Source organism: Ursus maritimus, unplaced genomic scaffold (assembly GCF_017311325.1).
Source record: "Ursus maritimus isolate PB19 unplaced genomic scaffold, ASM1731132v1 scaffold_17, whole genome shotgun sequence".
NCBI lineage: Eukaryota > Metazoa > Chordata > Mammalia > Carnivora > Ursidae > Ursus > Ursus maritimus.
Window position 1 is genome coordinate 812,091 of NW_024424119.1, and position 26,800 is coordinate 838,890.

The 26,800-nt window shown below is 40.8% G+C and overlaps 1 protein-coding gene across 1 annotated transcript in view; it reads right to left on the reverse strand.

Moving 5' to 3' along the window:
- Positions 1-26,800, reverse strand: part of GLDC (glycine decarboxylase) — a 98,756-nt gene that overhangs the window by 62,383 nt on the left and 9,573 nt on the right. The window contains exons 3-8 of the mRNA XM_040632315.1: positions 19,364-19,499; positions 10,582-10,746; positions 4,572-4,649; positions 3,423-3,570; positions 2,721-2,917; positions 411-507 (exon numbers count right to left, since the gene is read on the reverse strand). Coding sequence (XP_040488249.1) covers positions 411-507; positions 2,721-2,917; positions 3,423-3,570; positions 4,572-4,649; positions 10,582-10,746; positions 19,364-19,499 — 821 coding nt within the window. The remainder of the gene's footprint in view (positions 1-410; positions 508-2,720; positions 2,918-3,422; positions 3,571-4,571; positions 4,650-10,581; positions 10,747-19,363; positions 19,500-26,800) is intronic.

Genomic DNA, 26,800 nt, shown 5'->3' on the forward strand with positions numbered 1-26,800 from the left:
TGCCTGTCCTGAGCCCCCAGTAAGAGTACCCCTGACCACCACCAACCGGTCAATCTTAGTCGTCCCCTCAAGCATAGTCACATTGCCTCACCACATTCCTACAAAGCTTTCATTTCAACCCTAAGAGAAGGTGCCCAATCGCCCACTATGCATAATGGATCTGCCTGATGGCCAAGAATGCTAGAAACACTGAAGTATGACATATATCCATACAGAGCTCCAGGAAAATACATTGTATTTTGGTTCTGACAAGACCACGGGGCTTCTGTACCAATAAGCTCACACCCCTTCTGATGTACACACTGGTCAGCAGGTGATGAATGAATGAACGAACAATTGAGTGAATGCATGAGCAGCTCATTTCCGTAGATTATGAAGGATTCTGTGAGAAGGGCACGCATGTAATCTACCTGGGCTGTACAGATGTTGCTAGTAGCCTTGTCTCTCCGGATGTGTTGTTCCCTGGTTTGAAGAGCAAGACGATACACTTCTTTCCCAGTGGCATCTCTGGACCGAGAATAAAACATCCAGTTAATACATATGCTCATAGCACCAAGGGTGGTCACAAATGGACCTGCTTCTTTCCTTCCCAGCTTGAAGGGAACCCGGAAAATGTATTTGGCTGCAAGGCCATAAAGAAACAATTCCTAAGCCATCCTGTTCTAAATAGGACTACTAATTTTTAATATATACTTTGAGGAAGGAACTGAGATATACACAATAAGACTAGCAACCTTGAAAGGAAACTTCCCAGGAATTACCCAGACTAATATAATGATGGTGAATGAGGATTCAATTTAAAATTAAGTTTAGGAAAAATTAAATTTCACTATGAGCATCTCGGCAGACACAGAAAGAAGGGGAATATCTGACAAAGGAATCAACTTCTGCACTGGAACCTAAAGCAACTGTATGGCTACAAAGAAAAAGAATGTGTTGAATCAATAAGTTACACATCTGAAACTAGTATTACACTGTATGTTACCTGGGATTTAAGAACTTAAAAAAACAATGTTAATAATCTTACCACTTATCTCTAAGAAAAAATTTCCTTCTTTCCTAATACAATTAAGAATTTGGATAGGGGCACCTGGGTGGTGCAGTCAGTTAAGCAACTGACTCTTGGTTTTGACCCAGGTCATGATCTTACGGTCATGGGATTGAGCCCCGAGTAAGGCTCCTCACTCAGGGTGGGAGTCTGCTTGAGATTCTCTCTCCCTGTCCCGCCCACTCGTGCATGCTCTCTCTCTCTCTCTCTCAAATACATAAATCTGAAAAAAAAAAAAAGAAAGAAAGAAAGGAAGGAAGAAAGGAAGGAAGAACTGGGAGACACCTGGATGACTCAGTCAGTTAAATATCTGCCTTCGGCTCAGGTCATGATCCCAGAGTCCTGGGATGGAGTCCCGAGTCCAGCTCCTTGCTCAGCTGGGAGCCTGCTTCTCCCTCTGCCTGCCGCTCCCCCTGCTTGTGCTCGCTCACTCTCTCTCTCTCTCTGACAAATAAATAAATCTTAAAAATAAAGTATTTAAAAATTTTTTTAAGAAGAATTTGGATAAACAAAAAATTCAACAGTCTTATCCTTTATTTCATCAAGCTCTGGGGTCCATTTTTCAGAAAGATAAAAAGTTCAATATAAAAATCAGCAGACAGGGGTGTCCGGGTGGCTCAGTCAGTTAAGCGCCTGCCTTTGACTCAGGTCATGTATAATCCCAAGGTCCTGGGGTGGAGTCCCACATTAGGCTTCCCGCTGAACAGGAAGCCTGTTTCTCCCTCTCCCTCTGCCTGCCACTCCCCCTACTTGTGCTCTCTCTCTGTCAAATAAATAAATAAAATCTTTTTAAAAAAGGTCAGCAGATGGGACACCTGGGTGGCTCACTAGGTTAGACATCTGCCTTCAGCTCAGGCCATGATCCCAGGATCCTGGGATCAAGTCCTATGTCAGGCTCCTTGCTCAGTGGGGGAGCCTGCTTCTCCCTTTGTCTGCCGCTTCCCCTGCTTGTCCTCTCTCTCTGACAAATAAATAAATAAAATCTTTTTTAAAAATCAGCAGACAATAATTAATATATTAAATTCTTTTTAATTAGAAAACTTTGTCTCATCTCGTCTGGCGAAGATATACCACTAAAAGAAACAAATGTAAGAATACTTGAAGAAACTTATTTTTATTCTAAAAAGCGAGCTGCCTCTTGCTATTATGTGATAAGTTGCATTTCAAAAATTCAAATTATTCACTAATATGGACTAATCACTTAGGCTAATAAGCTCAACTTCTATGAAAGACCTAAAAGATCATGCTAAATTCCCCAGTAATAATCATGACATTCATCTAAATTCTCAATCTCAGGAGGTGTATCAGTGAGAAGCACTTAAGAAAGTACATTTAGAAATTACTAGAACAAACAAGTAGCAGGCCTCTGGGAAATAATGTGGATTACAATGTGTACACGGTACCTCTCACTGTGCTTGTCTTTTACCTAACTGTGGCATGATAATGCTTTTGAGAATGAAACTGGTTGAATATAAAACACACCAAAAATGTCCAGTCTTTCAATGCTTTTGTCAACCTAATTAAATTCACTTATATGACTTCAGTACAAATATGTTGTAAATTATTGTGCATGGCCCAGTTAAATTCAGAGAAAAATCAACAACTTTTGTAATCAGAAGAAACAGGGAAAATAATAAGCACAATCCAAGGGAAGAAACATGAGCTGCGTTACCTTGTTACCCCCACCATTCTCCCGGGCATCATCCTCACCAAGCTTTCTCTAACAGCAAAAAAGGCTGCATGAGGTCCGCCGTAGCCCAGGGGCACTCCAAATCTCTGTGAGCTACCTAGGGCAATGTCTACCCCAAATTCTCCAGGAGGCCTCAAGATACACAGAGCTAAAAGGTCAGTAGCGCAGCAGGCCAGGCTCTAGAAAGGACACAAGAGAGAAAGTGGTAGTAGTTGTCACCTTCCCCTGAGAGCAGTGAGAGAGTAGCAAATTCTCTGCAATATAAGCAGACAGACAGGGTTGTTTCATAGCCTGTGAATTCCATTCAAAAATATTTACTGAGGGGCACCGGGTGGCTCAGTCGGTTGATTAAGCATCTGACTTTGGCTCAGATCATGGTCTCAGGGTCTAGGGATTGAGCCCTGCATCGAGCTCTCCCTCGGCAGAAAGCCTGCTTATCCCTCTCCTCTGCCCGCCCCCCCCCTCATGCTCTCTCTCTCAAATAATTTTTTTTCTTAAAATTTACTAAGTGCTTACTATGTGCCAAGAATTAATGAACAAAATAAACCTGAAAAAAAGGAGGCAGGAAGGAAAGAGTTCTACCATTCCAGGTGATACAGGTATGGAAAATAAGATGCATCAAAAAATCATAATTCAAAGCTGGGACACACCTCTGTGGACCCCCACAAGGAGAGATTTGCCTACCCCAGTCTGATGAGCCCTCTCTACAAGATCTGTGAAGTCTTCCACCTTCCCCTCAGTGTCTGGATACTGGAAGAGCACTCCACTAACATCTTTCCCACTGAAGTCCATTTCATGGGGTAATTTCATCTCAATGAGAACACCATTATATCTGGAAAGACAGAAGACAAAGAGCAATCACGCTTTTGGTTTTCAACAGAAAATAAAATCTCTTACAATTTATTTTCAGTGATATATATAGCATTCATATTCTGCGTCCTTCCTCATTGCCCCCCAGCCCCACCTCATCCTGACACACACGCACACCGGCATCTCACACCTGACCTTCCACTGTAACGGACCTTCACACCATCTCAAGTGCTTCCAGCAGCTCGGCTTCTGTTTCTTTCCTCCACCCTGACCACTCCCATCCCCCTTTCCTGCCAGAACCTGCTCTTGAGAGGGTCAGGAACATGGCTTCCTAGGACTAAAGAGCCAGCTCCTGAAACTACAGAGCAGTCACCACTTTCAGCTGGGATCAGTTTTAGGAGAATGGAAAACCATCAATAAGACAAAGAGAAAGACCTTTCTTAACCATCCAGTTCCAATCATATGTGAGAACACCCCTTCTGAAGGGATGGTGGTATGGGATTGGGGAATATTGCCCAATACTGACAAGAAGAAAGCAAACAAACACACTGGCAAGTGATAGTTGTGCTGTGTTGACCTGATTACAGCACTAAACAAATACGGTACACTTGCTTTCATCTATATCATACCACACCTGGGTTTTATATGGATTCCCTATAACTACGTTTGCAGGAGTACACAATAAACTCTAACAACTGTGTGAGAATTCCATTTTTTCCTCTACTTTTCAAGCTTTCCAAAACATTGCTGAAATTATTTTAATATTTAAAATTTATTAAAAAAAAACAAACATGGTTACTCGATATAGAGCAAAGGCAACTAAAGCCACTTCTGTATTCTGTCCATTCTGACACATTTTATTTACTAAGCAAGATCTCAGGAAGAAAGTGGGAGGGAAAGTAAAACTGAGCAACCTCAATTTAAATCAGGTTCACCTCTGACCAGTTTGGAAGCAAGAGGGGGAAACAACAGAGAGGAGCATGATATTATCCTTGAGTTCAAAATATGAATGAAATTAATTACTTGGCTCGAGTCTGGACAACAGCTATTGTCTGTGGGTGGCAACGGGAGTCAACAAAAAATCTGTTCCTCTTGTTGTGTCTGTTGAAAAGGAAAATCACATTCAAACGTGAACATTAAAGAAATCAAAGTATCTTCTAAGAATGCAAAGTGAAGGTGGTACTTAGGGAAACTCTGAGCACAGTGCAAAAAATGAGTCATTAATTCTACTGATGAGAAGTCTACTGAAATCCAATTTCGGTTGTTTAAAAAGAAAACCATACACCCAAAATGCAGTCACTTGTGCTAGGCTCGTGTCACCAAACTAAAGCTTAATACATACCTGATTACAGTTTCTACCTTCCCCAGTAATATAATCGTAACTGGTCAGTCTAGAATTTCCTGGTAAGCACCAATGAGGTAATTCACCTAATAAGACCCTTTTTGTCCCCAAAGGAAAGTAACCTTGCTCTAAATAATCCCTTTTTTGTTTGTTTATGACTTCCTCGACACACCTTCAAAAACCTTTCCCTTTCAGAGCGCCTGGGTGCCGCAGTCCCTTAAGCATATGTCTTCAGCTCAGGTCATTATCCCAGAGTCCTGGGATCAAGCACCACAGTTGCCCCCCCTCTCAAATAAATAAAGAAAAGCTTAAAAAAAATAAAATAAAAACCTTTCCCTTTCAAACTGGACAGCAACATGTAAAAGAATGAAACTGGACCACTTTCTTACACCACACACAAAAATAAGTTCAAAATGGATGAAAGATCTAAATATGACACCTGAAACCACAAAAATGCTAGAGAAGAACACAGGCAGTAATATTGGCCAAAGCAACTTCTTACTAGATATGTCAACTGAGGCAAGGGAAACAAAAGCAAAAATGAACTATTGGAACTTCACCAAGATAAAAGGCTTTTGCACAGAGAAGGAAACAATGAAACTAAACGGCACTCTACTCGATGGGAGAAGACATTTGCAAATGATATATCTGATAAAGGGTTAGCATCCAAAATACACAACACCCAAAAAACAAATGATCCAGGTAAAAAATGGGCGGAAGACATGAATAGACATTTTCCCAAAGACATCCAGATGGCTAACAGACACATGAAAAGATGCTCAACATCACTCATCATCAGGGAAATGCAAATCAAAACCATGATGAGATACCACCTCACACCTGTCAGAATGGCTAAAATCAGCAACAACAACACAGGAAACAACAGGACTTGGCAAGCATGTGGATAAAGAGGAACCCTCCTGCACTGTTGGTGGGAACGTAAACTGGTACAACCACTGTGGGAAACAGTATGGAGTTTCCTGAAAAAGTTAAAAACAGAACTACCCTTTTATACAGCAATCACACTAGTAGGGATTTACCCAAAGGATACAAAAATACTGGTTCAAAGGTACACACATACCCCAATGTTTATAGCAGCATTATCAACAACAGCCAAATTATGGAAACAGTTCAAGTGTCCATTGCCTGATGAATGGATAAAGATGCAATATATATGTATACAATGGAATATTACTCAGCCATAAAAAAGAACGAAATCTTGCCATTTGCAATGACATGGATAAAGCTAGGGAGTATTATGCTAAGCCAAATAAGTCAGAGAAAGACAAATACCATATGATTTCACTCATACGTGGAATTTAAGAAACAAAACAGATGAATGTAGGGAGGAAAAAAAGAGAGGCAAACCAGGAAACAGACTCCTTACTACAAATGACAAACTGAGGGTTGCTGGAGGGGCATGGGTGAAGAATGGGCTAAACAGATGATGGGTATTTAGGAGGGCACTTGTGACGAGCACTGGGTATTGTATGTAAATGATGAATCACTAAATTTTACACGTGAAACTAATATTACACGATATTAACTAACTGGAATTTAAATAAAAACTTGAAAAAAAAAATTAAATCATCAGATGTTTAAAAAAAAGGGGGGGGGTGCCTAGGTGGCTCAGTCAGTTAAGCGTCTGCCTTCGGTTCAGGTCATGATCCCAGGGTCCTGGGATTGAGTCCCACATCAGGCTCTTTGCTCAGCAGGGAGCCTGCTTCTTCCTCTCCCTCTGCCCGCCACTCCCCCTGCTTATACTCTCTCTCTCTTTGTCAAATAAATAAATAAATAAAATCTTTAATAAAATAAAAAAGCCTTTCCCTTTCTGTAGCCCTTTGTTGCTCCTTTCTACTTGCTAGATGGGATGCTGCCCAATTCACAAATTAGTCAATAAAGCCAATTAGATCTTCAAATTTACTCAGCTGAATTTGGGTTTGTTTGTTTTTTTTTAACACCATTCCAACCCCATTTAGCAAAATCAATCTTAAACTGGCTTAAATTTTTAAATATGCTAGGAGTTAAAAGAAATAAAAACAGGGTAGTGATTGGGTACAAGTAGAAATAAAAAAGTAACTCTTGAAATAAAAACATCTGAGAATTTTATTGCCAAAGAAGCATTTAGACATTATCTAAACTGAATATCCTCATTCGACAGAATATGAAAAGGATTCAGAGAAGTGACATGGGCAGGACCACACAGCTACTAAGAGACCTAAAGTTTTCTAAAAGTTCATGATTTCAAGAAACGAAATTGATGGAGATTGTTAAGAAAACCATAGGCCCAAAATGGCGTTTCTTCGGCCAGGCCCAGTCACCAAAGCAGGGCTTAATACCTAAGCTAATTCCGGTTTCAACTTCCTCCGGAGATGCAGTCCTAACCTGTGAGTCAGGAATTTTCTGGTAAGCACAAAAGACGTAATCTGTCACATGGGCCTTCTCCATCCACCAAAGGCTAGATGAGGTCAAATGTATAAGACCCCTGTCATTCCCCCTAAGGGAAGGTGATCTTGCCTGAAAAAAATCTTTTCTTTTGCTTATCACATTCTTGCCCCACCCTCCTTCCTATAAAAAAACCTTTCATTTTGTACAACTCCTCAGGGAGTCTTTATACCTGCTAGATGGAATGCCATCCAATTTATAAATTGCTTAATAATAAAGCTAATTAGATCTTCAAATACGGTCAGTTGAATTTTGTTTTTTAACAGGATACATAACAGTGCATGTATCATGAGCACATCTGGGTAAAAAGGGTGAGGAACACGTGTATATTGTGCTCTGCAATTAATTCCCCAGAAAGATACACAAAGACCAGTTAACAACAGCTTTCTCAATGGAACAGGACTGAAACAGCAGGTTCCACTTCATTATATTCCCTACTGTTTGCATATTTTTCCCAGTCTGAACAGGTATTTTTATAATAAACATAGATCTAATAGAGGATTAAGTAGAGTTGGGTAGATACAAAAGTGATTCATCATCCAAAGCACAATGCTCTTCATAGTGTAAATCTAAATAAACTGGGAGAAAAAGCCATCTGAGCCTAATGACCTAGGATGGCAACAGAACACTGCTACTTTAAAGAACGCTTTCCCAAAGATAAAAACCACAAGGCTGCTTTTCAAGGGTCAGGTTAAACGCAGGCTTGCAGGTATGAGAATTAAGAGAGAGGAAGCAAATCAAGCATTTGCAGAGCTGTAGCTCATTAACTCAAATCAGTTCAGGACAGAACCCCTGAACCACCAACCAGCCCTCGGCTTCTTCAAGCGTGAAACGGAAGCTCTTAGAAAGAGGGGCAGGGGGAGATGAGAAAGCAGGAAGAAGGTGGATAAGGAGGAGATAAGATGAGAATGTGAAAACCTGAGAATAGAGAGGCATTCCTTTCTGGCTGTCCACCCAGGATAAGGAGGAAGAGCACGAGCCCACCGCTAAGGCTGCTTGGGAAGCACAATAACCTGTGGCCGGAAATTCAGAGGTTTCCATACCTGCTCAGAAAGTTGGGGGTTCACTACTGCAATGTTGTGATTTATAAGAAATATATATTCGGTCACGACCAAATTTTTAATATATCAAATATCAAAATATTTCATATTTTCATTTATATTTAGTCTTCATCCATAGTTCTTGGCTCATAGCTCCCCAAACTTCCTAACTGTGGAGAATGTCAAGTTGTCTTTTTTTGTGTTAATTAGGTGACTTCTGGAAAATGTCCATGGATGGGGTTTGGTTGCCAACGGAGACAACTGGGTGATTAGAGGGTTGGAACTTTTAGTCCCACCTCCTGACCTCAGAAGAGGGGCTGGAGGTCAAATCAATAGCCAATTGCCAATGATTTAATCAATTTTGCCTATGTAATGAAGCTTCCATAAAAAGACAAATTGACGGCATTTGGAGAACTTTGGGTTGATGAATACGTGGATTGGAGGAGAAGGGTGTACTCTAAGAGAGCATGGATGCTCCATGCCTTTCCCACATACCTTGCCTTATATGTCTCTCCCATTTGGCTATTCCTGTTTTTTCCCTTAATAATAAACTGGTGATTACTAGTTAGTAATGTTTCTCTGAGTTCTGTGAGTCACTCTAGCAAATTAATTGAACTTGAGGAGGGAGTCCTGGGAAACCTCTGCTTTATAGCCAGGCACTCAGAAGCAAAGGAAATAATGTGGGCTTGCCACTGGCATATGAAGTGGGGTGCAGTGGAGTGAGGTGGGGGGGCAGGGCACTCTCATAAGACTGAACCCTTAACCCTTGGAATCTGATGCTATCTCCAGATAGATTGTGTCAGAATTGAGTTGAATTCTTGGACACCCTGCTGCTGTCAAAGAATCGTTTGCTGGTGTGGGGAAAACCTCCATGCACACATTGGAATTGGTACCAGAACCAATTTAACCATCCCTAAGTCTCTGGAATCAAGAAAGAGAGTTACATGGGCATTCAGAGCTGGAGGCACAAAACCTCACAGATACACCATGAATATGGGCAGATTTCCCAACCAGATGACATCTACATGAGAACGCTATCAGGGAGGCAAGCTCAAATGTACTCACAAGGCCAAGAACAAAGGAGGGTGAGGAACTAGACAGCAATTGTTAACTATATACCATGACCCAGCAATTCTACTTCCAGAAATACATCCTCAGGAAATAATCAGAACTTTTGACAAAACTGATTCTAAAGATGTAAAACAATAGCATCGGTAACAGCAAAAGACGGTATCAAAGTGAAAGTGTAGGGGCGCCTGGGTGGCTCCGTCATTATGTGTCTGACTTCGGCTCAGGTCATGACACTAGCATTCTGGGATCGAGCCCCGTATGGGGCTCCCTTCTCAGCGGGAAGCCTGCTTCTCCCTCTCCCACTCCCCCTGCTTGTGTTCCATCTCTCGCTGCCTCTCTCTCTGTCAAATAAATAAAATCTTAAAAAAAAAAAAAAAAAACCACAAAGTGAATGTGTAACAATAGAGGTGAGGTTACATAAATTGTGGTACTTTCATGCAAATGAGTACTACCCGGTAGTCAATAAAAGCCATGTCCTAGAAAGCTGACTAAAGCAAATCTTCTCACAAGAAAACAAGGTATAAAACATTTAAATACAGCCTAAAACAATATGCTTCATGAAAGATGGTATTTGTGTATCTAAATACAGATTGCCAGTTCCTACCCAATATCCATTTTCCCCTTTACCAATAGTAACAGAACCCCAATACATAGGGGGCAGCAAGGTGCCCATCTAATAAAAACTGCATTTCCCCAGGCCACTTGTAGGTACAGGTGGTCAATGAAGCATAAAGTTGCTGAGTGGAAGTTTCCCAAAAAACTCTTTCGAGAGGACTTATTTAGCTAGCAGTACCCGTGCCCCTTTCCTTCTTCCTGGGTGCAGAGGTCTTAGTTAAAGCCCCCGCAGTCATCCTGTGACCATGAGGACAAAGGCCTCACACAGAAGATGGCGCAGAGAGAGGGGAGCTTGACGCTCTCTCAGAGCTGCTGAAACACCCCGAACTTAACACTACGGATGAGGAGAGCCCAGTGTTTTTCTTACGTGTGTTAGAGGGTAAACAATTCTCTGAGACTGTTTTGTTCTCTGGTATGATGCTACTGTGTGTGAGAGACGAGTCACTGGGCACGGACGGGGCTAGACCCCCTGCGCGGCAGGAGGCACGGGAGGAAGCCCCCCGCCCCGTGGGCCCCTCACCGGTGGCACAGCTGCATCGCTTCTGCCGCCGCCGTGGCCTCGTCCAGCAGGGAGGCGTTGGCCACATCCATGCCTGTGATGTCGCACACCATGGTCTGATAGTTGAGCAAGCTCTCCAGTCTCCCCTGAGACACTTCTGGCTGGTATGGAGTATACTGGGTGATCCTGTGAAAGACACGAAGGCCACGTCCAAACTGTGACTCCACTACTCAGAAAAGCTCACAAAATGTCTTCATTTTGGAATTCAGTAACTGAAAATTAAGTTTGTCTTCTTTGAGAATTATGTATCAGTAAGGAAGCTCAGACTTAAATCACAGCAACGATATTATCTTTTGTTTGGGCATATTCAATACTTAACGTTTCTATCTAAGTTACTTTTTCATCTTACATTTCTATTTTAATAACCTTAGCATATGTATGTGTTTTATTGTAAGATGGTTCTTAAAATCCACTTGAGCTTACCTATGGTAATATAAACAGAAATTTTACTTCCTATTATCTTTCTTCTAGCTAAAAGCCAACCTCAATCGCAGTCCACAATAGGGAAGCATCTAAGAATCTACTATCTAATACTCAAAACTTTTGTTTTATGGAGATCTTTGTTTTATACTAACCAGGACAAATTCCATGTGCTCCTAGGAAATTAATAGAAGTCTATGTTTAAGAATCTTCACTATCCAGTTATTAAGAGTCTGCAGAAGTTAACTCCATAGCTATCAAAATTCAAGGATATAAATGGTTAGAAGGCAGCATAGACATGAGTTTTAATCTCATATCCTCTAGTTATTAGCCAAAAATATTTCTTTAGGTATTTGAGTTAACCCACTTAATGCCTTCATCCTTTTTTTCATTCCTTCATTCATGCATCCTACAAATATTACTACATGCCAAGAACTAGGATAGGTTCTGCTGATGATACATCATACGCAAATGGAGAGCAGTCCCTGATCTCAAGAATATATTGTAATGGGGAAAAAGAGACAATAAATAAATGAATTATTTCAGAGTGATATGATAGAGGGTGACTGAGGACTTGTGACACAGCTGCGATCTTTTCACCAAGAATCCATCCACTCTGCCACCAAAGTGGGTCAGACTGGGGTCCATGCTCCCGCATGTGACTGACATGCTTTCATAATTCTATTGTTTTTGTTCTTCTAAGCCAGAAAAGTATTAGGAAAATTTAGGCATTTTTTTTCCCCCAAGCCCTGTCCCTTTCTGTCTTGCTTTGGTAATCGTGTGCAGGATATTTCCATCCTTTTTCTTTCCTTTTTCAAGGCTTTGAAATCAATACCTCTTATGTTTGAGGGGGAGTGGGTGGGGGAACTTGCCTTACCAAGTAGCACAATGTCAAGACTTTGAAATAATTTTCCCAAAACTTTTATTGGCATAGTTGTGTGTGTGTGTGTGTGTGTGTGTGTACAGCAGAGTACATTTTTGCTTCACTTAACTCCTTGAACAGCCTGGCTTAGCAACTGTAAATAAGTTTGCCACATTCTAAGTGGGTGGTGAAGTGGAATGAATGAGGCACACAATACATGGAGTAGACAAAGTAGAAAAGGAATCCCAGGAGAAACAGGGTCACACAAAAGGCACAGACAAGGAGCAATTGTGACCGCACATCAGATAAGACTTTCACACACAGCATAGCCTGCCACCACAAAAACATGCTTAGACTGCCTTCATGTTACTGAGTCATTAGCTTACATATAGACAGACAGACAAACCTGCTCACACACGAGCATACACATACTAGCTGGTCCGTCCAATAAGTGGGAAAGATCCGTATACCACAGTCACGGAATATACAATAGGAACACGAGAGCAATACACCAAAGAATTCAGCACAGCACTGAATACTGAAAAACGAATAACAACAACAAAAGAGCAACAAAACTAAGTGTCCACAGAAAGAGAATGATTAAATAGACAGTATGCATGCATAACACTATAGACTTACTGAAAGTGATGTATAAAAGAAGAATTCCTGACATGGAGATGCTCCTGGTACATGTATTTAAAAAGTACACTGCCAAATACCATGATCCCATTTTTGTAAATTTGTAAAAAAAATGAACCAAAGTGTAAACAGCGTTTTTTCTCTGGGTGGTAAGATTAACAATAAGTTTTACTTTCTTTTTCTTGTATTCTGAATGGAAAAGACCTCAGCTACCGTTTACTAACCATTTTCTGTGTCAGGAACTTATTTACAACCTTTTTTCTGATTATCTTACACCTGTTTATTGTAAAATGTTGGAAAACTCAGAAAACCGTAGAGAAAATAAAATCACCCATTGTCCCAAAACTCCAAGATAAAAACAGTTATCATTTACGTAGATTTCTTTTCAATGCTTTTTCTTTTTCTCTTTTGTGACAGGCACAGTCAAGTATGCTGCCCATTTTTCTGTTGTGCTGTCTGCCCCTCGTTGATTTGTGACTTTTCTTTATAATTCTTTTTTTCTCCAGCTTTATTGAGATAATCAACAAAACTGTATATATTTAAAGTATACAGGGGCACCTGGGTGACTCAGTCGGTAGAGCATCTGACTCTTAATTTCAGGGTGGTGAGTTCAAGCCCCACACTGGGTGTGGAGCCTACTTACTAAAATAAAATAAGAAAAAATAAAATGAAATATACAATATAATGATTTGATATATTTTGTTAGATGATTACCACAATCAAGCTAATTAATTTACTCTTTTCTACATCATAACCATATTTATATTTAAAATAAGATTATACTCTATGTAAAGTTTTCTGCCCTGATTTTATTTGTTAACATTATGCCATGGACAATTTCTAATAACTTTCATATCATTCAGTGACATAATTTTAATTGTTATGTGGCATTAAATTATCTTATTTACCATAATTTATTTAAGTCCCCTCAAATAAAATATTACTTTTGGTTTTAAATACCAGAAGTGGCATAACAGTGAACAGCCTTCTCTTTGTCTTATTTCCTTCAGATAAATTCCTAGAAGTGGAATTTTGAATTGTATATGATGATTAATTGTAAGGTTCTCGGTACATATTGCCATGTTCCTCTCCAGAAAGATCATACCCGTCTGTACTCTCGTAAGTAGTATAGTGATTCACAGATTTCCCTGCATTATCATGACACTAGTATTAAGAAGCCCTGGGTTTCAATCTTACTTCTTTAATGTACTACCTGTGAACTGGGACAACTAAATCTCTCTCTCCCCATTTCTCTTTGTGATCAATGAAGATAATATCACCCATATCGTATGTTCTTAGCACTCAAAGGAGGTTAATGTATATGAAACATTTGGAAATGGTAAAATCCTGCCCAAATGTTAGTTGTCTTAAAAAAGGTTTTTTTCCTCTATTTTGATCTCATAGTTCTGCTCAGATATTATTAGATATTTCTATTTGGAAAGGTTTTTTTCTGAAAATTTGTCACATCTCATGTCAGCTTCACATTGCCTATTCTTCTTCCAACTAGATCCCCAAACAAACTAGTTTCTCTTCCTGAATATTCTTATCCCTTTTTGAAGGGTGTTGTGCCAATTCTCAAGGTAGAAACTGCAGTTTTTTTGAGCCCAAATCATGATCAATTCCCATTAGTCTTCCTTCCAATGGCCCATAATCCACCACTTCTTCTTTGTTGCCTTACTGCCCTAACGCTGTGCTTAAAACAGGAACTTACTGAATATCTGTGGTGCAGAACTGCATAGTATTTGACTTCCCTGCTTAAATGGAGATGGCTCCCCATTACCTGCAGGAAAAGCTCCCAAGCACAGTCCTCCATACCTGAGACTGCACTGTTCCTTTGATAACAGACTTAGAGATTTAATATTCTCTTGCCTTGCCAACCTTTCTCACCTTACTCAACACTCTCATAAGCCCAAACTTAGGCTAATGCTAATTAGTACTGCTAATGGTAGAGTTTTGTAATTGTTTTCTTGCAAAAATAAATATATGATCCCACTTCTTTTACTTGTGAACTTCTTTTATAGTCTACACATTTTCTACTCAACTAAAATAACAGGTATTAAAGGTCTTAACAAGGATCTATTAAAAAACTCAGTCCAGTGAGTCTGAGGCCCAAGGACACTAATAAACCCTCATTTCAGGTGAAAAATGCTAACAGGGGGCCTGCCGCCATGTATACAAAGATTTAGTTGACTCAATTAGGCAAAATGTGGTGATTAAGAAGGGGTGTCTGTTACCTACATTTTCTATTTCTATTTTTTTTAAGATTTTATTTTTAAATAATCTCTAAACCCAATGTGGGGCTCAAACTCCCAACACCAAGATCAAGAGTCACATCCTCCACCAACTGAACTAGGCACCCCTACGTTTTCTGTATTTCAACTGACTAACTCAATTTATTTCTGTTTCTAGATGTATTTTAATATATTTTTAAAGCATCTGCACATCCAAAAAGGCATTCTGTCTGGCTCAAACAGGATGCTTGATATAGTCAACATGGCATTAACATTTATCCCAAAATAATCAGTATTTTCTCTGATGGTGGGCTGTGACTTTCTTGCGGGATTGAGAAAGAAGGAGGTAGTGCAGTAGGACAGACATTCATGAGATTCTCTCCTTTCAATCCCAGTGCCAAAGTTACACAAAACAGAAATAGCCACAAAAAAATATAAGTCTTTTTATATTAGTTACTGATGTTATCAGCAGTCAAAAATTTGTAACAGTGGACCCCATAAAATAAAATTCTGGACCTGATGTAAATTTTCTTGTAAGAGCCCAAATGTTTGTATTCTTTTGAAGCTATGTTGTCCATTTATTTTCACCTCACGTCACCGGAATTTGTTGGTTCCGTCTCTATGGAAACCATTCAGCAGGGTGATACTGTGAAATCTCCTCACCCTCATGTGCACAGCCCTCCCTATCAGTGCCAGTGAGGTCCAGTTTTACCCTCTGGTTCAAATCAACTTTCGGTGAGTGGAAAGGAACAATATTTAAAACGCACCCAAGAACCGGGACTGAAAAGCAAAACAACATTGTCTCCCTCTCGAAATGCTGGCAGCTCCTAAAGTAAATTAACACATCCACTCACAGCCAGGAAGCAATATGGTGAATATTCTCTATGGCCACCAAGAGTGAAGGCCGCTGGCCAGTATTCCGACAGCTGAAATGCTGCAGCTCGTTCATGTACTTTGGAGGCTTATTTTGTAAGGGGAAAGACAGGCCATTTGCTTTTGAAATCAAACTTGGAGTTCAACCATGCAAACTTTTATCAATACCACAGTGGAAAAGAAACCTCAGCATGCAAATATACTTGCACACACACCAAAAGCAAAAAAACTAGTTCTTTGATGGTTCTTTCCTGTTCTCTTACTAACGAAGAAATGGAGCATATTGAAACTAAAAGCTCTGGCCAGGGATGGCAAGGCAGGAGTGATTAGGCCAACAGATCCGGCCTCGTAATGATGGGACACAAGCAACTTCATCCAGGACAAAGCACTCTGGTCAACTAGGACTGCTTTGCTATTCAAAAGCAGAAAAAGATACAAAGGTGCTGTGCTTCCCATCCACCCAGGCTAACCTCTGCTAGGCCTAGCCTAGGCAAATGGTTTGTGCCTCAGAACTACAGGTCTGGACTTGAGGCAGCAGATGAGGACAGTCTGTATTGATGGCCAAACACAACGTCCACTCCTCACAGACTCAAACACACAGAAACCAGTTATGCTTGTGGGTGGTATGAGGGTTAAGGGAATATAAGTTCACATGTCATAAAGAGTCGCCACAGTGGGTTTATTCCTGGTATAAGAACACTTTGTGCAAAGTTTACGATCAAGTCGGGTATCAGGTTTACTTTTCAAAATGCCAAAATTGGGGGGCACCTGGGTGGCTCAGTCAGTTAAGCGTCTGCCTTCGGCTCAGGGCGTGATCTCAGGGTCCTGGGATGGAGCTCCGCATGGGGCTCCCTGCTCTGCGGGGAGTCTGCCTCTCCTTCTGCTCTTCCCCCCTGCTCATTCTCACTCTCTCTCTCTCAAATAAATAAATAAAATCTTTTTTAAAAAATGCCAAAACTGGGGCGCCTGGGTGGTGCAGTCGTTAAGCATCTGCCTTCAGCTCAGGGTGTGATCCCAGCATTCCAGGATCGAGCCTCACATCAGGCTCCTCCGCTGGGAGGCTGCTTCTCCCTCTCCCGCTCCCCCTGCTTGTGTTCCCTCTCTCGCTGGCTGTCTCTCTCTCTGTCAAATAAATGAATAAAATCTTTTTAAAAAGTGCCAAAACTGTCGAAAAGTTTGTATATTGTGTGTGTGTGTGTGTGTGTGTGTGTGTGTGTGTGTGTGTGTTAGAGGTGGACTGATGTTTTAAGCAGAGAATGAGGGAGCAGGAGCTCAGTGGAATCAGGGGAATGAAAAATTACAGAAACCAGGAAGGAGAGTGAAATCCATCTAGGTTTGCTAAGCAGTGCTCATAGAAGTTAGGCTCCCACCCTCCCACAGAGGCTGAGAGGGCCCAATCCTCAGGTGTCCACTAGAACAAAACAGTAAAAATTGTTGGCAGCTTTGAGTTTTTTTGCACAGGTACTTTACATATTTCTGTTTTTAAGGTAAAAAAAATGGACTAATGGATGTCTCAATAGTCCATCTTATGATGGTAGGAGGAGAGCCTCTTATATAAACCAATTATTTATAAGTAAGAATTCTAAACACTGAGAATTCAAATTAAATCTAACAAAATTTATTAAATAAAATATTTTACAAAAGATGCAAAGTGTTCAGCAAATTTTTAAGATTTATTGCTGTGGAGGATGTACTTGGGTATTTCAAAAACTCATGTGGGGGCAGTTTATGATTTCCCATAGAGAAGCTGACCTTCCCTTTACTAAGTTGATATTTTTATATATGCTAACCTGAAAGACAATCTTTACATCTTGCTCTAAATACCTTTGAATTGCAGAGGGAATTGTTTATTCTGTCCTCACATAATATCGGTTGTACTGGAAATTAAAGTTACTTCTTATAGCAAGTGCTATGCACTGAAACTTGTTTTTAATGTTAACTGGCACTTGGGCGCCTGGGTGGCTCAGTCGGTTGAGCATCTGACTCTCGATTTCAGGTGAAGTCACGATCTCAGGGTCCTGGGATAAAACCCTGTGTCGGGCTCTGGGCTCAGTGCGAGTCTGCTTGCGATTCTCTCTCCCTGTCTCCCTCTGCCCCTCCCCACTTGTGCTATCTCTCCCTAAAATAAATAAATAAAATCTTAAATAAATAAATATTAACTGGCATTGTGTATATTAATGTAAAACAATGTGAATTTACTCAACTTTCCAGCTTACACTGCCTGGTATAATTATATCTGTATAAGGTATAATCTGTATCTGTGTAAGAAGCTAATTTTTATGTATTGTTATAGTTTCAGGTTATTTATAATACTTGATGTTTTGTAAAACTCGAATACAACTGTATTTATGGACCAAATAAATGGCATCTGCATACTTGGTATACATGCCTGCATAGTTAAAAAAAAAAAAAGTTATTTCTTATACCAACTAACTGAAAGAAAGAAGTCATCTAGGAATTATCATTGCCTCCCCACTCCATTTCTATGCTAGAAATGAGTGCACAACTTTCCTTTTGAGACTAAATCATCAATTGAAATAAAGTTTCGATCTAAAGATGCTGGTGTATACAGTGATGCTGACCCAACGACAAGAAGAAGGAAGGCCCAGGAGTCCCCATCTTCCCTCCTTTACAGTCAGACAATATATCCCAACGGGCAGAAGCAGCAGACGGGCTGGTCTGCTCTCAGGCACCGTGGGAGCCATGACCTCTCCCTGTCAAAAATATCCAAGGTGTTGAGATGTGAACCTCTGTTCTGTTCTTTCTATCATACAGCCAAGTGCAACGGACAACAGCAAAACAGCGAAACAGCATGGAAGTGGACTTGGGGGTTCTCCTTAAGTGCTAGAGAAACACTTTCAGGGTTGTGCAGACAGTAGCAGCCAGAGCGGGCAGAGATAAAAGCGAGCGAGTGCGCGAGGAAGCGCGCACGTGTACACACACGTACACACGCACACACAACCTGGAAGACTAGGAATGAGTTTCCTCGTTGGTGGCGTGAGAACAGAACAAGAAACTGAGTATGTGCAGCTCAGCCCCTTCTTCTACTGTTTCTAGAAGACGCTGTTCACAGAATACATATTTCTCTTTATCTACAAAGTGCTAAGTAATAAACCTGATATTTTAATCTCCATTTACCTGATACTACATCTGTTTTCTCAATTGGTCATGTACCCAGAATGCAGCAGGGGTGGGGGGGGGAGTGATGAAGGATACTCCTAAAATCATGAGAAGACAACGGACTAAGATTCTGACTCACTGAGTAAGCTCAGACATAACCTTAAAAAGAAAAAAAAAACAAAAACAAAAAAAAAAAACAAAAACCAAAAAAACAGCCTTAAAATTCCAGGGCTTCTAAAGAATAAAGCCCTGCATCTGCCCACCTACAAGCTGACATCTTGCTCAATATGCTTACAAAGACAGAATAGACATTAAATTAGAGAGAAAGAGATTACCAGCAACCACATTTTAGAGCTCTAAAAATTTTTTACGGGAATAAGAGTAGGAAGAAACTCTACATTTCCTCTACATTTGAGTAAGGAAATTTCCCAAGCCAGAGAAAGCCAGGTAGGTTCCTGGAGGTTACAGACAACGCAGGAGTGTGGGTGTCACTGTACGAAAGTTCTGACACTCCAAGGGGGAAGGAGGTGTGGGAAAATGGGGAGAATCATGCAAATCAAAACATCGTACTCCTGTTTTCAATCTAGTAATACATTACCATCCTGCATTCTCCAGTAAATTCCGCAAAATCGTCTGCGGTACGGAGCAGTTGTAATAGCCCATGCCCATATACGATCTCCAGATCTGGTTTTTGCTGGAAATGGCATGCAGAGTTGTAAGGATTTCATTTTCACCTGATTATAACAAAGAGAGAAATATTACAGACAGAAAACATCTCAAAAGAGAGCTCTAATTGTAGTTTAAGACCTTTGTTTTCTTTGAATATATATGTGAAAACAGCTATATGGAAAATATAAGAATCAATCCCCCAGCAATACTGAGTAGTGTATGCAGAAATCTCAAAAATCCCAAAATAGCACTCAATTACCCCTCCAGTTTGGTTCCTCATAATTTTTTTTTTTTTTGGCTTTTCTTTTTTTAGCTTTGTTAGAATTGCCCAATTTTAATACTTGCTTCATTCTGAGTTTCTTCTGTTCCCTTTACATTTCTGTGGTATTTACGCCAAATAAAAATTCTACATTCTTGGGGCACCTGGGTGGCTCAGTCGGTTACATGTTGGACTCTTGATTTCAGCTCAGGTCACAATCTTGGGGTTGTGAGATTGAGCCCTGTGTCGGGCTCTGGGCCCGGCACAGCATCTGCTTGCCCCTTTCCTTCTGCTCCTCCCCCACTCCTCCAAAGTAAGTAAAATATTTTTAAAAAATTCTTTCTCTTAGTAAAATATTGTTTTCCCTTTTATATTGCCTTATACCAATATTGGCATAAGTCTTTAACAACACATGACCTATATTTTTCTGTAAAACGCCTCTGCTAATTCGGATATTTTTTTCTTTGTGTCACCTGAAGGGCTACTTATAAAAAGCCCTTCACCCAACACTGTAAAGTGTCAGTTGTCATAAAAGATGCAGTTTTAACCAGCATTCCCATTAGGACACTTTGATAATTAAGAAGGAATTATAAAAGTTCTTGGATGCAGGGGAGACCCTGTTTGGGGTCATTCATACAATAACAACAAAATCTGACTTTTGAGCATTACTCTTTGCCAGGAATTGTACCAACTGCTTTTCATGCAGCTTAGGAATCTGAGGCATGCACAGAATCACTTGCCTGAGGCTAGATGGCTTTAAATTCAATGGTTACAACCCAGTCTGTCTAACTCCAGATTCTAGACTTTCCGCACTGGGCCAGGTACAGACCTGCTACAGGAATAGCAATTACACTGAAAAACAGTTTCTAGATACAAAGGAACTTATATGGTTCTTTCTCTACCCTTACGCATATAGATACATCATTGTGCTAAAAATTTAACTACTTGGGCAAACATCTGGCTCTTTTCAGATCTTCTCAGGGATTCGATCATTTAAATCTTAGAACTGTCTGATTTTATTGTTATTATATCAGAGAAAAATCTATATACAGCAGCCTCTAGAATGGCAAACTAGCTAAGAGGTTGCTTCACTTTGTTTTAACCCTACTTAACTCTATGTGAATATTACTCTCATTAATCCTTCTTTATCCTCAGTGAAAACACTTTTACCCTCCATCCTACCCTTCCACTCCACATGTTTTCACAAGAAATAAATTCACAAGAGGTGTGTCATTTTGCCAGACCAGGTTAAGGAAAGAGAAGACAGTTTTGTAAGTATCAGTTTCATGAGTAAATGTCATCCAACCGCCTTATGATAGACAATCTTACCGTCTTCCATTGAAAGTATAGGAAATAGAACTGAAAGTTAAATAAACCAATATCTGAGGAGATACGCAAGTACAGCATCCTGAGGAGCAATCGTGCAAGAAATCCAATCACTTCCCAGAGCCTTCTTAGGAGAGGGCGAACGAGAACCCTTTACGAGCTGGGATTGACTAGCAGTGCCTGGTAGGCACACAATTCAGCAAGGCTAGCTTCAATTCAGATTGTGCAAGAAGGACAGATCCCTGTTCCATACTATGTGATGAGGACAAAAGGTCTAGTTCCCAAATGAGGATGGTCTGTGAAGGGCTTTATCTGTCAGATCAAGAGTTTAACCTTTAGGAATAATAGAGTAATAAATAATATGATCTTTTCTACATTATAGAAAGATAATTATTGATATGATGGCTAGGTCAGAGAGGAGACCCTGGAAATAGGGAGAGAAGTAAGAAGCTAGTACATTATTTCAGGAGGGAGATGGGCAAAGGAGTGTTGTGAATTGAACTGTGTCCTCTAAAAAGATACGCTGAAGTCCTAACCCCTGGTACCTGTGAACGTGATCTTATTTGGAAATAGCGTTTTAATGATGTAATCAAGTTAAAATGAACTCATGCTATATTAGGGTCAGTCCTGATTCAGTGACTGCCGTCCTTACGAGAAGAGGGAAATTTGGACACAGAGCCACACATATGAGGAGAACACCATGTGAGGACAGAAGCACCATAAGATCAACGAGCCTTGCTTCTCAAGCTTGACTTTTTCTTATTTACCTTCTTTTAGGAACAAAGTGAGTTAAACAAATGAGCAGTCCTCCGTACACCAAACTAATGGACACTCCTGAGTCATCAAGAGTAGGGTAGGTTCTTGGCCATGCTTCTGAAATGCTGCGCATTTACTCCAGAGCAAACCCCACAGCAGTGCACATTCTTCTCACTCTTCCTTCCAACCTCACAAAAACAGCTTCCTCCTATAAACAGGCCCAATTCCGGTAAACGCCTTCCTTAATGTGAATGGCCATGAAACTAATCAGGGGGAAAATGAGACAGAAAGAGAAAGGGAGGGTCCATTAAGAAACACTTGGAGACAATGTGTCATTCTCCAAATGCCTGCCTACAGTCACTGTGCATACAGTCAAACCCCCAGCCACAAAAGTCCTCAAGTAGTCCTTTAGGGTTTCAAGCAGTAAGTTCCTTATATGGAATAAATGCCTGCTTCCGACCTTGTTTATTCCTCTGCCTCTGAGCATGGCATAATGCCCTGGTTCTAATGTACCAAGAACAGAGTTCAGTGACCTCGGCACCACTCTCTTAAGAATCCACAGGTGGATCTCACACTGTTCCTCTTCGCAGAATTCAGAATGAACACTTTCTCCTTACATAATTCCACATAAGAGACTTTCCAATAGCAACTCCCTTGCGACCAGCACCTAAAATATCAAGCGGGGCTTTGTACCAACCACAAATAAATACTTCCTAACAGGAATAAGCCAATTTAGCTATTAAATACTTGATGCACTCCAGGTCCAGGTCCATGTATGCCAATTTTGACAAGAACTGGAAAAAATGTCAGGATAGACAGGCAGGTGTATGGATCAATATTCCTGCTATACCGAAACACACATTGTTCCCCACCCTTAAGCTGTTATCCCTAACACATAACCCTATGATTACTTTTTGTGTCAATTGTATGAAAAAATACATCCACGCTTTGTTTTTGTTTTTTGGCAATCTTAAAATATTAGGCCTAAGTTTCCACAGCGAGTATATATGATTCTGCCATTTATATTTAAAAAAATAAATACATATGCATATGCTATATTTTAACAGAGTATCTCTAGAAGGATTCTCAAGAAACAGATAGGAGGAGACTGAAGGAGTCTTGCTTTTTCTTACATATCTTTCTGTGTTTTTTAACTTTGGACATTATGCCTGTTATTCAAAAATTAAAAACGCAATTAAAATGCTACGCACAGAACAAAATCCTCCTTGTGAAATATAATATGAGGGCAGACACCTGTCAGTCCCCACAGTGGCCAAAGGTCCACAGAGCATGTTCCGGGAAGTCTGGCAGCACCCAGCACAGAACAGCCACTCAACTAGTGTCAGAGCCTCCCTCCCACTCCCTGCCCTTCGTGTACTTGGCCAGATGCACGGAAAAGTTCTCTAAGGAAATCATCAGGACAGAACGCCAACCCACTCATATCTGAATGTGCCTAGAAAGGCCTTTTCCTGCCAGAGGCTGAAGGGGAAAGCTGGGGCCAGAATGTTAGGACAGAGACCACCTTAGCGTATTTTTCTTGCCAGCCTGCAGATCCTTGGCTTCAAACCTGCTCAGAAAACCATGGGGTGGGGTCAAGGGTCTCAATCGAGATAAACAGACCATGAATAATAGCACTTGTCAGGACATTTTCTGATTTTCTGAGTGGAACCTGGAATTTGCATACAAGTTCCATCGTACTGTGTAGCCTTTCTGTAGCTTCACCTAATCATTTGCAGCACCCTCTCCTCCCCCATAATAGGCTGACTTAACCCACTTACCCAGCCCATAAGCCCTACTCCCTCTTATTTGTCAGATTTCTTCCCCCTACAAAGGACAGTTTCACAACCAAAGTCTGTGAATCACAGAATTTCTTCATTCCAGGAAGGTAAACCAATCTGTAAGCTCTGTGTCATGTAGAATAAGGACATGGAAACTCTTCAAATTGAAAACGCTTCAAGACGCACAGAGGGGCACCCGCCCTATGTGACAAGATGTGCTTGGGACAGGGCCATGCAGGCCTGACTGGGGCTCTGATCTACCTGGCCCTAATCCTGCCAGGTTCTTCCCCATCTTCTGGCTCAGTTAATTAACATCCCATTGCACCCAGCCCCTCATTACCCCCAGGGGTTAAATCTCTCCAGCAGGCACCTCCAATGTCAAAAGGAGCTAAGGCATGTCCAATCTGTGTTTGTGATGGCTCCTTGGTCCCTCGTCCCCATAGGAGTGAGCTGTCCCTACAGCCCTTCCTGTTTACCCAAAAGAAATAGAGGTTCAAGATCTTAATACTAGATGTAAGAAAACTAGAACACCCCACAGTGGGGAAGTGGGGACAAGTGGCACCATGTCTGCTATTTTCCCCTTGGTCTTGGGTCACGCTACTTTCTATGGGAGGCCTCCTCTACCACCTCTCTTCATTTAATCTACGACCATTTTTTAAAGAAATGTACAGAGAAACATTGCAATTCACATTACCTGGAATACCAGTTTACCTATATAATCAGGCCAATTGGTAAGTTTGAAATGAGAATCAGGGTGGAAGTCCCAGAGTATTTGTTTTTCCTCTTTGCAGCCCTGTGGGGACACTGTTACAGCCAGCAGAGCAAAAACAAGAAGAGGACATGTTCTAGGAGTCCAACTCAAACATTTTAACATGCTTGCAGGAAAGAGATAATGTTTTATAGATCACAGGAATAGGCAAAGGGAGAAAGTTATAGTCCAACCCAGAATCTCTCCCACTAAATTATAATCTCTTTGTGAGCAGGGCCATAGCAGGTTGCTAGGCACATAGTAGGTGCTCAGAAAATACAGGTGAATCAAGGTGTTACAATGAAAACTCGCCTAAATTCCCACATATAGCTAGCTCAAATATTCACAATAATCAACCAACGCAGAATCTCATGATGACAAAGCAATGCACAAACTGTTCTCATGTTTAGTTCAACTGCATCCCTAAAAGTATGGGCTTCAGAGAAACGTTTATAAATGGAAAACCACATCTATTCTGTTAAGTTCTGTGAAATAACACAGTGCATTAATTAATGCAGTAATTTCAGAATTTTAGAAATTTTATTTCGTCATTGTTTAATCGGTATGTTGATGATGTGGGCATTGAGAATCCTTACTAAAATTCTGTTTGCATTTCTGCAAAAAAAAAAATTTTTTTTTTTTTTTTTTTTTTTTTTTTTTTTGGTAAAAATACTAGATTTCTCCCTACTTGGATGCTCACAATAGCCGTTCTGAACCTTACCCACTTTTCTCTAATGCTCAGTCTCCCGTTTCCTGTCTCTCACTCGGATCATCGGACAGGCAACCCCTCAACTCTTCTTACTTCAGAGTGTCCTTACATCCTCTGGTTGACTGTACTCCCTCTTATGCCTAAGAAAGGTCCAGATATGCCAGTGCAGTCCATAACCCCCTGCCTGAAAATTTATCCTCCAGCCTCTTGAATTACTTCACTTCAGACAGCTCTGCCTCCTTTTACATGCTCTATTTCCCAACATCCTGACTTCCACTTTTCTCCCCCTATTCCATACCTAGAACATCTCAATCCCAAGAATTCATTTTGAAGACTCCCTAATCTGGAACTCCATCTCTCATCTCTCTCTTGAGCTCTAGACTCATTATTTCCAACTATTGCTACAACATTTCCAAATGCATGTTCCATGAATACCTCAAACAATTCTGCTCAAATATTCATGATCTCTCCTTCCTCCAGACCCCTCTGCTTCTCCCTATTTCCAGTTAATGACATTACCATCACCTCGAGACACTCAGCCTAGAAACTGACTGACAGCCCTCTGGATCAACCACCATGTTTATACTAAAACCATAATTCCCACAGGCTGCTCCCAGCCAATTACTAAGAACAGCAAGAGAACTAATGCAGACCCATTCTTGCAAGATGTGGGACCCCTCCCATGGGTGAGTTTGGCTCAAAGACTTCCATTTGGACTGACCAAAACTTTCTTAGATCTATGCTTGCAGCCTAAGATTTTCCTAGCCATTCCTCTCCTTCTATCCTTCTCCGCTTCCACCAGGGTCAGACCTCCATCACAGTCTAAAGACTCCCCTGCCTTCTCCTGTTTCCACTCCCAATAAATTTCTTGCATATCTAATAAACTCATCCTGGTGAGTATATTTTGGTGGACCTGAACTAACGTACGTTTCACATATCACCTCTAAACTCTCCAACAATCTCCCAGCTGGTCTCCCTGCCTCTGATCTCAGAGGCACTCGGCAAAACACAAATCATGTCATTACCCTCTGTAATAACTGTTAATGTCTTCTCATTGCAGAGAAAAACAAAACCCTTATCATGGCCCTGAGCCCTCCATATCTTGTTTTAAGTGCTTTTCTGCAGACTGATGTTCTACATAGATGGTCATTCACCATATCCCTCAAATAACCATACATTTTTTTTTTAAGATTGTATTTATTTGACAGAGAGAGACAGCCAGCAAGAGGGAACACAAGCAGGGTGAGCGGGAGAGGAAGACGCAGGCTCCCAGCGGAGGAGCTGATGCGGGGCTCGATCCCAGGACCCTGGGATCACACCCTGAGCAGAGGGCAGATGCTTAACGACTGCGCCACCCAGGCGCCCCTCAAATCACCATGCTTCTGCTCATGCCTTAACCTCACCAAAGCATTCATCCTATTTACAGATCTTATTGCTACTCAGTATCTATCTCCCTATTAGTTATAAGCTGTAGTCAGGGATCATATCTTTATCATCCTTTACCTGTGACTCTTACCCTCAGTGACTGAAACAGTATCTTATCTCCAACAGAAGCTTCTCAATAAATGAGAAAGGGAAGCAGATGGAGGAAGCTATAGAAATAGATTTGATGATAGTATCTTATAACCCATTGGTGACAAAGGTGAGTAGGGTGCCACAGTTACTGTGTAGGCAAATGGTCCTGTGTACCTTGACACTCCTTAGGGGTAACACTATCTTTATGATACAGTATGACAGAGTTCATTGATAGCACCGAATATTTTTAAAAGTTAAATAAAATTCATTATAAT